The sequence below is a fragment of the Anopheles darlingi genome, chromosome 3, assembly GCF_943734745.1.
Source record: "Anopheles darlingi chromosome 3, idAnoDarlMG_H_01, whole genome shotgun sequence".
NCBI classification, from domain to species: Eukaryota; Metazoa; Arthropoda; class Insecta; order Diptera; family Culicidae; genus Anopheles; species Anopheles darlingi.
In genome coordinates, this window is record NC_064875.1 from 562,501 (window position 1) to 572,500 (window position 10,000).

A 10,000-nucleotide genomic window follows, 5' to 3' on the forward strand; every position below is an offset into this window, starting at 1 on the left:
GGATAGTCTTGGAACATCGAGCGAGACCGTATTGTATAGCAGCTGTGGCTAACGGTACAATGCAGTCAAATACAGTGGCACCTCTCTATAGGGAAATCACGAGAGCTTCAACTAAAGCGACTTTGCTGAACCTTAAATTAACCAAAAAGCCTGTAAACATATATGTGTTTAGTTAGCTGCTGGTGGCTTTGGCTTTACGGTTAGATTGAATGGCGGTTAATTAACGAGGTAGAACGTGTAATTTCTTGCATGGACGTGGTTGCATGATCTTCTAAAAAACATCATTCGAGATGCTCAATAGCACATACCTGAATATGGCGCAAAAAATATAATTATAGTAGAATTGAAAATGTACCCGTAAGAATATAAATTATCTTGTAGCTTCACGTGGATGTACAACCTGCAACAGTCGCATTGGACGAAGGTCTCGTGGAAAATTGAATTGTTTCATTTTCTTTTCAATATTTTTTATTCCCTTCATGGCCAGGTGGTAAATGCTTCCATCAGCATCTTTCCCGCTATCGAAACGTTTTCCATTAGGCGCACCGGAAACTCATAGAGTCAGACAGTTCTTCTGTTTGCTGCTGTCTCCGAACCGGCATAAGAAGGACGAGGGGTGCACGACCTATTGTCGGGAGCTACAAATTGGGCCGTGTGCGCAGTGAAATGGAATGAAAGTGAAAATATGTGTCGCTTGGGAAATTAATTCCGGTAAGCGGAAGCCTTCGAGGAATTGGATATTCAGCAGTCGCGGTAGATGATTATCACGATTATTTGCACTTAATTCGATAGCTGTCTATCGGTGAAATGTGACGAGGGTGCGAAGCAAGTGCCGATACCGTTTTACTGCGGTATGAATGTTTCATTGTGGTTGGTTGGGGGGTAGCACAGTGGCCTTTATGGCAGATCATTTTCTATATGATAAAGGATCTGTCCCGTATTTGTCCTTTGGTTTCCTTTACGGATAACATTAATATAAAAATCCAATCATGAACAATACCGTTCCTGTCCCAATGGTAATTGCTACAAAAGAGTCGTCAATGACATCGCCAACATCTAATAATTGAACAAATTGATTGCATGGTAGGTTGAACACTGAACGGTATGCTTGTCATGTTGGGCGAGCCCATTCAAATACAGTTCCCAGTCCCCAAAGCTCATTGGCAATTAAAATAGTAAATGATGCAGCAATGTTGATGCGTTTCTGTATGCACTGCACACCCTGGTGTACATCCACTGACGCGTGGTAATTCGCTATGCAACCACACATACACCCCCTGACTAGGACAGATACGGTCTATCGTACGCTTAGGTCTATCGGTAGTTAATGAGCGGCCGTTTGAAGTTATTTTACGACGTTCCACGTTGCGGTTGAAACAGTGTCGCATATAGCCTGGCCGGATAAACTGGTGTATTTAACTTTGCAATCGTGCAAATTAAATAACCCACAACCTGGTGGATAGAGCTCATTGGGATAGCTAATGGAGAAATAATTGCAGTTTATTCAAATTTTAAAATTTAATATCAACTGCAGCACTTGTTGAACGTTTGCCATAACGTTGGGGATGACTCTTCGTAGATTTTGTTGACCGTTATCGAGAACTGACTGCAGCGATATGTTTTCGTAATGAAAGAATACCGTATCTATTAGAACATGTTTTATACATTCTAATATTCCAATGGAACGGATTTGCCTTTTTTCGCAAAATGGGTCGATAAGCAACATGTGGCGGTTGTGGCTGATACCAGGCGGTTTATTTCGTGGACGGAAATTATTGGAAATTGAACCGCGAATAAGGATCTTTTCCATCGTTCGAATGGAACCAGGAAGTGAATGGCGGTCACATCATGCTGTTGACTCATGTCACGTGTCTCGGGAAGTCTTGGAGATTTTCCGAGAAGGCATCCCCTCACTCCTCCCCCGGTCTGGTACTGGTTCAATCAATCTCTTCAATCCGTTGCCTTGCTTCGTTCGTCACCATTATCCGGTGGTGTCGCATGCGAACCACAATCAAGCCAGGTTCCAGTCGGTATCACAAATCCTTCTTCCTGCTGTTGGATGCCTGCTCCTGTTTCTGCTTCTGCTGCTGCAGCGCTGGCGTCTCATGAATTAATTACGAATTATTCCTTGCCAGTGTCGCGTCGTCACGACTGAACGCTAATGATGATTGAGTTTTGAAAATTCAATCACATCACCAACATCACCATCATCTCTACATCATCAGCGCGATGAAGGGTTTCGCTTCCTCTTTCTCCTTTGTTCTCCCTCCACCCCGGGGGCTTTCGCCGCCAGTGGAAGTGCAAAAATTATCCCAAATTGCGACTCTGGCCAACATCGCAACAACAGAACGCCATAAATGCAATAGAATTCTAACACACGTCACCGGCAGTGGCACCATGTTTCACTTCCGGGTAACATTTCCGAGGTTTCAAGGTTCAGAATTCGGGCACAAAAATGCACAGTGCCTTGTTGCAGTCTGGTAGTACAGTCGTCACGGTGCTAATGGTGTTTTTGGTTTCATTCGCACATTAAATCTTTTGTCCAAGAGCCTTAATGATTATGATGCGGTGTTAGTGTAGTGTTTAGCCGATGATGGGAGCGCTCCAGGGAGCGCGAAGTTCAGAAATAGCTGTTAGTGATCATTTTGTAATTAAATTTCCATTAACATGTAGGCTTAATGTTTCACCAAGAATGAACAAAATTAGATTTTGTACCACCAACGGTAGCATTAATGTCTGCAGGATGATGTGACCTTCGACTATTTAACTTGACCTGTCACGCTCTGCACTCTGGTTTATCAAATTCGTCAAAAGGAAGGACAGTTATGAGACTTCTGGCGTCACAAGAAGCATAACTCAAAATTTTTAGCAAATAGCTCCCGGAAGTGCCAAGCTTCGTCAGGAAGTCTTCCTGGTTCCACTGGGAAGGAATGTTCGCCGCGACGCAGCTAGACAGCGGTGGCGTCTGAATTATTTATATAGCTTTGGAAAGTGTTAACTTACGAGAGGGTGAGCGAGCGAGCTAGTGAGCACTGGCGAGGTTTTTCTGTTGCCGCTCGTGTACGCGTTTCTGAGATTTCGCTGAAACTCCACTCCAAGCAGCGATGTGGTTAGCATTCCTTCCTTCTGCCCTAGAAGGTTGATGCTTAGCGATGAGGGTGTGGAATGCGTTCATATTTCATTCCACGATAGTTTCCGCGTAGTGCTAGTAGCATAGCGCAAGTACAGCCCTCGAGCCCGAAGCTGGTGAGGGTGGGAAGAGGGCAGCACCCGGTGGCACCAAGGCTAGTTTGTTGCCACTAAAGTTTCGTTCAAGATTTTCCAAGGCAAAGCACTGAAAAGTCGCGTGACCAGCCAGCCACCCAGCCTGCTGCCTGGCCACGGCGCCGACGACGACGACGACGATGATGATGATGATGCAACGGGGTCGCTGAGTTAGGTGGGTAATGGCATCAGTGTGGTCATCGCAGGATGCGGATGTGAGTAGCAAGTGGTTTGCGAAAGCATTTGTTTTTGTTAATTTAGTTTGGAAGAGATTGTGCCCGCCAGTACCTTTGAAAATGTCGAACAAATGATGAATGGAGAGGCTTCGAGCACAGCAAATCCAAACATACAAACGCACCACCGATGTCGATGGGGAAAAAGTTGTTCTTAGCATAAATTCACGGTACTCGTACATTGTGCCCAACTTACCTGCATCCTTTTGCTGTCGGTGTTCGATCTTGATCAATGTTTTCATCCCCAACACGATTCTATGATTTGTGCCACGTCAGCAACGAGAAGCTTGGGTGTATCGGCGCAAAACTCCGTGTCTACAAGAGAGAGAGAGAGAGTTCGAGAGAGAGAGAGTTCGAGAGAGAGAGAGAGAGAGAGAGAGAGAGTTCGAGAGAGAGAGAGAGAAGAGGTGGGTGGGATGAAATTGATTGAGGCACAAGAATGATATATTGAAATAATGCAAAACATCCGCTAGGTGAAGTGTCTACGTTGGAGTAATTGATGGTCGGTTGATGCAGGGAGTAAGTGCAACAGACGTTTTATCGCTGCGCTCAATGTGCACCAACATCGAACGAGCATTAGTCGGCACGAATTGATCCTGTGGCACAGGCAGCGATCGGATGTGGTTGTCTCTAGCAATTTCTTCAAGATATGCGAAAGCAAGAGAGGCCCACCAAAATTAATGGACGATTGCCAATAGATCGACCCACACGGCAGGCGGAATATGCAAAATGCTATATTCTCCAAGGAGAAATTCCCCAGGAGTGCTTTATTTGCTCCGTCGGCAGGTCAGCAGATGTTTTCAAAAAGAGAGAACTCGCCCTCTTCCTTGCTACCGAATCGAAGTACCACAGTTTCCTAAACAGTTTTGGGCGATCGAGGACACGACATTTAGCAGAAATCAAGCTGCAACTAGCAGTACGAACGAAAGTATGTGGTCGAGCAGGGTAGAAAGGGAAGGGATGGTTTCTTTAACCGCACTGTCGCCGGATAGATAGCGGCTTTTGCAGGATATTGAATTTCGGTTCCATTGGTTTTCTGGGTCAATATTGACAAGCAAATGGTTGGATGTTGTTTTTCGTTAGCGTGTAACGATCTCCAGCTGCTCCTGGAGCTGGAAGCCCTGCTTTTTGAATATGCATTGCACGATTAGTTCGGGATCGTCGACGGCATGCCTGCGCTCGGCGGCATCGGGAGAGAAATCCAGGAATGGCCAGCAGTATGACGCTATTGATTTTCATTCCCAAGCCATCCCTTGAACATGAACTCAATGCACAGAAAAGGGGGAAACACATTTTTATAACCATATTTTTTATCCAATTCATCGTCACCGTTTTAGAGAAAAATGTAAAAAGTTGGATGAACATTGTTTAAAATATCCCAAAGTAAAAGTTATCATTTTTTTAAACCGAAACCTGATTAATATTAGAGGCTCATGTCATACGCGTAAAGCACCATTTCATGTTTGGTTTCAGTCGACTGACCACACGACACTGCAATGCTAAAGTCCAGTTTTTTGTCCCTACTTCGTGCCATTTGGCCATGAACATGGCGTAAAAGGTTTCGTTTCTGGCACCTGTACCAAGGGACGAAGGAAATCGATGGAAAGCACAGTGAACGGAGAAGGTGTTTGCAGGATTAATGGTACCGTTGGAGGGTTTGGAAGACGGGGTACGTAACACCACCTCACCTGAAGTGTATGTGTACTGTAATCAGTGTCTACCTGTAGAACGCGAGCGCGAACGGTGGATGGAACGCGTACCGACTAATACTGTGTCGTAAAATCGTTCTTTATGACTGCGTCATTGTAATCACGGTTGGGCCGGTGATTTGCCGTTCGTCAGTCGTTCAACCACGCAAAGGCAGAGTCAAAATCAAACAATTACACAGTAACACTCCTGTGCGGCACAGTCAACAACTACGCGTGCGTGTGTCTGTGACCTGTGGTGCATGACATTGAAAAAGGAGTGATGAAAAGGAATTTCATATTACCTATCACCACCACCAGCAACGAATGTTATAAGAATTTAATGAAATCGTCGGGATTTTAACGAGTGAGTGTTTGTGGTTTGAAATGCCTGGCAATTGAGCAACTTGGAACACACAAAATGCGTTCCAATCCTTGAGCCCAACCGAATATTTAGGAGATAGAAAGATAGAATCATACCAAATGGTGGTTTGACAATGTGTTGCCTTCCACTCACTCGCTGAAGACTTGTCTCGTTCGTATTGTGTCTTCACATTTTAATTTCAAGAAAACGATTGTTTTTCGAGCAATTTTCTTTCTACTGTCTTTCAGGCGTGATACACATCGATTCATGTCATCGCTTTCTTTCCACAGGAAAATATATGCTGAAAGTGGTAGCTAGAGAGACGGTGAGAGCGCTCTCAGGAATGGGAGGAATCCCGTATCCTCGTTTATCCTCACAAAAGCCTCCAGATAAGAAAATGGCTCGAACAAAGCATAAGCTAGAATCGGGCTTTAGAGAAGACGAGACATTTTTCGCCTTCGATAGCAAAGTTTGCTAGAACTTGGCAAACACATTGCGGGCGACTTGTTGGGTACGGTGGTTTGAGAATGACAACCTGAGCAGGTTAAATGTGTAAGGCAACGATGAAAACAACGACGATGATGATGATGATGGTGATGACGACGACACTGCGACAAGTGACTTATGTTTAAAAGTGACTTCAGCTTAGAAGCCAAAAAGGAACGGGCTACCATCGGGAAGCTAAATGCTGCGATGAAGAAGTCATTTTTAATCCTACTTGAGTGAAGTGAATTCTCCAAACCGTCGGCTGATATGGAACGATGAGCATGTTTCAGCTTGTCTGGTGATAGACACTGATGTATGAGATGGCGAGGGGTTTCGGTTCTGGTTATTTTGAAACAATTTAAACGACTTTATCGGATACACAGAGCAGCTGGAGATGTTTTTGGTATGATTACCAAGGTGATACTTGGATCGTTTACTACTTTTACTTAACTAAGCAATCCGATATGGAGGCGCCTGCTGAAATGGAGACGCCTGGTTTATTTTACATATCAAAGAACGAATGAGGCGTATGTTGGTTGAATTTGGTTTTTCGCTAAACAACCTTTAGGGCAATCAATAACCATTTTGTAAATGAAATAATATATTGCTTGAGCTTTATGCGAGGATCTTGTGGTTGGTTGAAAAAGTTGGTACATGTGAACAACAAATGAAGAGGAAAAATCACACGACTGCTTATGAATATTAATCTGATAGCATTAGCATCACAACTTTTCCCATTTTATCATTCCGTGTTAATTTGTTTTGGCTTATGCTGGAAATGCTCTAGCCTCTGGGTGCCACAGTGAAAATAATTCGAAATATGCACCCACTGGGAACACCTTTTCTTGTTCAACATTAAATGAATGGAAAACAATGTCTCTTACAAATAGCAGTTCTCATTTCCGTGTGCTGCTATTTGTTTCATTTGTTTACATAAAATACCTTTGCAGCTGGATTGTTCATAAACTTGCAAAATTCATCCTGTTTTCCTACCGCCCATTGGCAGCAGATATCGTTATCGGGAGCAATTTAATTTTGCTGCTAAATAATGAACGTTGTTTGCTTCACGTTGGCACAACGATGGATACGATGACTTTGACCGGCAACGCAGCTAAAAGCCTGTACGCTTGCCAACAAAACAACAAATTAATTATGAAAAATGACGTAACAGGGTCGCAGGAATCAGGCTCAAAGAGACAGACTTAACACATGAAGTCGAACGATTTCAATCGAACGAACGAGAAAAAAAACCCGAAATGAAACCAACATTTTGGGAATAGAAATGTGCTAGAATGATTGCTTCAAAATTATGGCAATGTATATCGCCATTGCTTATACCTTATTTGGAGTTCTACAAAAGTACTTCAAGTTGCTCAACGGAATTCCAACAGAACAACTCGCTCGAGTGTCACTCATTCTTGCTCATTTTGTCATTAGTATAAATGTTCGTGGGCAGTAGCGAGCAGACACGTTGTACGTTCCATTTTCTATTTAACGGACCCTGCCCATAAACTGACCAATGTTTAGTGGAAAACTATTCCGATGAATGCGAATCGCAGCTAGAGTGGTCACCCTACTGTTTCCTGCAAATGCATTTATCATTGCGAGCCCAGAAACAAGAACGCGAACGCGGGAGATGGACAAATAGTGGAACAAAATGTGCGCATTTCTCATATCAAAAAAAAACCCCGAACGATGCTGGTTGCTGCCGGTTCTACGAAAGCATAATTTATAATGCGCTGAATGTACAGTGTGCTCGATAAAAGCATTGGGTGCAAAAAAGGGATGCTGTCAGAAGGGAATAGTATGGTGCATCTTGCAGTCCGCAGTACGGTTTTCCCGACGGCTTTGGTTGTCTATAACTGCAGCGATGCTTTCAGAGGAAATTGCGTGCGAAAAATGAGTGCAGAGATGAGGGCAAATACTTTAGATGAGGGAAAAAAGTGGTTATCGATTGAAACCTCATGAAGCAGGATGAAAAATATATATCGCGCTGAAAGTTTGGTCCGGCTACGATTACAAACGCTGGTGTAGAACGAAGGAATGAAAAAAGTGGAATGTGAAAATGGTTTCTGGCTCATTTACATGTGCAGCACGGTAGCGGTGGTATTTGGCAATAAGCCCACTAAAAAGCAGGACGCGATGGAAAGTTAGTGAACCCAAAGCATCGTTAGAACCTTGGTATCGGCCGGGGCGATGTCACAGCTGCACGTTTGAGTTCTTTTTCATTAAGACGATGAATTATTAAACGTTTACTTTATAACCAGTTTAATATTACCCAGAGTGGGCTCGTTGAAACCGTCTCGTCGACATTGTCTCTTAAGTATTGAAGAATTGTCGGATTTTTTTCTTCATTGTGAACATTCGTAATTTATAAGTTGGCACAGAGGACCAATCTGTATGTAATCTGTGGTCTGTAAAGCATTGTAGCAAAATTTAAGAGCATGGTATGATGGCATACTCTAAATAATAAACAGATAGTAGTTGGAACAATGCTGATATATCAATGAGGGCCGCAAAAACACGGAGCTAGTACAAGTCAGAAGTTACTAATACCGTTCCAGTAGAGCAATGCTTCAAGAAATGTTGTTCTGTAATCGCTTTATCACAAGCAAATTGATTGTCTTAATCGTGAGAAATGGCTGGTCATTTCGTGCTTCGTGCTTTTGACGATAAAAAGAAAAAAAACACTCATAGGCAGTAATCATTCACTACGGTGGGTATTACCATCTAGTTGATGAATAGTCAAGACAAGTACGGTCTTAGAAGAAGCAAATGTTGAAAGAAATTTACTAGAGCCATACTTGTTCATTGTGTTTCACATCAAAGTACACTCTGATTATTTCAACAATAGGCCGCATCAGTCATCCTCCTATGTGTACTACGTTTACTAACTGCATATAAACACTATCAAATGGGATGGAATACTTTTCATTAAGCAATGCTTCCATCCATCTGAATCTGTTATCGTTCGTGATATTTTTTTCAATCTAGACAACTGGCAATGTTGTGGCCTATCAGAATACATGGCAGTATTTGAAGAATAGAAGGCATATGAAAAAAATCCGACGAAGTTTAAGAAAACGTGCGGTGACAGGCTACTAAAACACAGCTAGTACGTGTCCGGCGTACAAAGAGACCAACAAGTAGCCGAGCACCATATTTACTGTGCCTGGTCCTCGTAAAGGTGCCATAGTTCATACCATCTTCTATGCTGTCCATGAGATTGTAGCCGCTGAACTCAGGACTGACCGGACACTAAATTGTTTGCTAGCAGAAACAGTAGGAAAGATCTCATACAAACTGTCCCACGTCGCCATAAGGCCCCTTGTGAACAAAAGGTTAGTTTGCCAAGGGCGTTCTCACATCCTTGCGGTCGGATTAGTGTAGCGAACCAAAACGTATTGTCCTACAGGGTAGTGAAAAATGAAAGTAAAAATTAACAGCCTATCTTCGTAGTTCAATGCGCCTTCAATTTCCAAAATTCTCGCCGTGTCTTCATTTGAGATGATGGCATGTTATCGGTCTTTTGCTGTGGTTTGGCTCTTCCAGCTTTCCTGCTCAAGCGGAACCGGGGATTCAGGTCACCAGTGGCGAAATCAGTCTACGGTTGACTGGTTTTCTATTTTCACATTCTCATCTAAAGCAGATAATCGACTGGTGGGGAGGAGGGAGGGGTGGGGGGCGTGTGGTGACACCGGGTACTGTTCCGTGGTTTCATTGTTTCGCTTGTTTGAGTAGCTGGAAATGAAAATAATCATTACATACGCATCGTTGACCTTTCGTGAGTTCGGCGTTCTCAGGATATGGATGCGTTAGAAAAGTGCGCTGAGGGAACCATTTTGATCCCTTTTTTATATTAGTTTTAGGCCCTCGTACAGAGATAAGAAGAAAGTTAAATAATAAAGTTACGCTGTAATGTAATGTAATGTTTGTAGCAGAAGGAAACTGTAGAAATGTAACAGGGA

The 10,000-nt window shown here is 43.2% G+C and overlaps 1 protein-coding gene across 1 annotated transcript in view; it reads right to left on the reverse strand.

The window, feature by feature from the left end:
• Nucleotides 1-10,000, reverse strand: part of LOC125957262 (uncharacterized) — a 31,895-nt gene that overhangs the window by 3,911 nt on the left and 17,984 nt on the right. The window contains exon 3 of the mRNA XM_049689845.1: nt 3,694-3,812. Within this exon, the coding sequence (XP_049545802.1) occupies nt 3,694-3,699 (6 nt within the window). The 5' untranslated portion in view covers nt 3,700-3,812. The remainder of the gene's footprint in view (nt 1-3,693; nt 3,813-10,000) is intronic.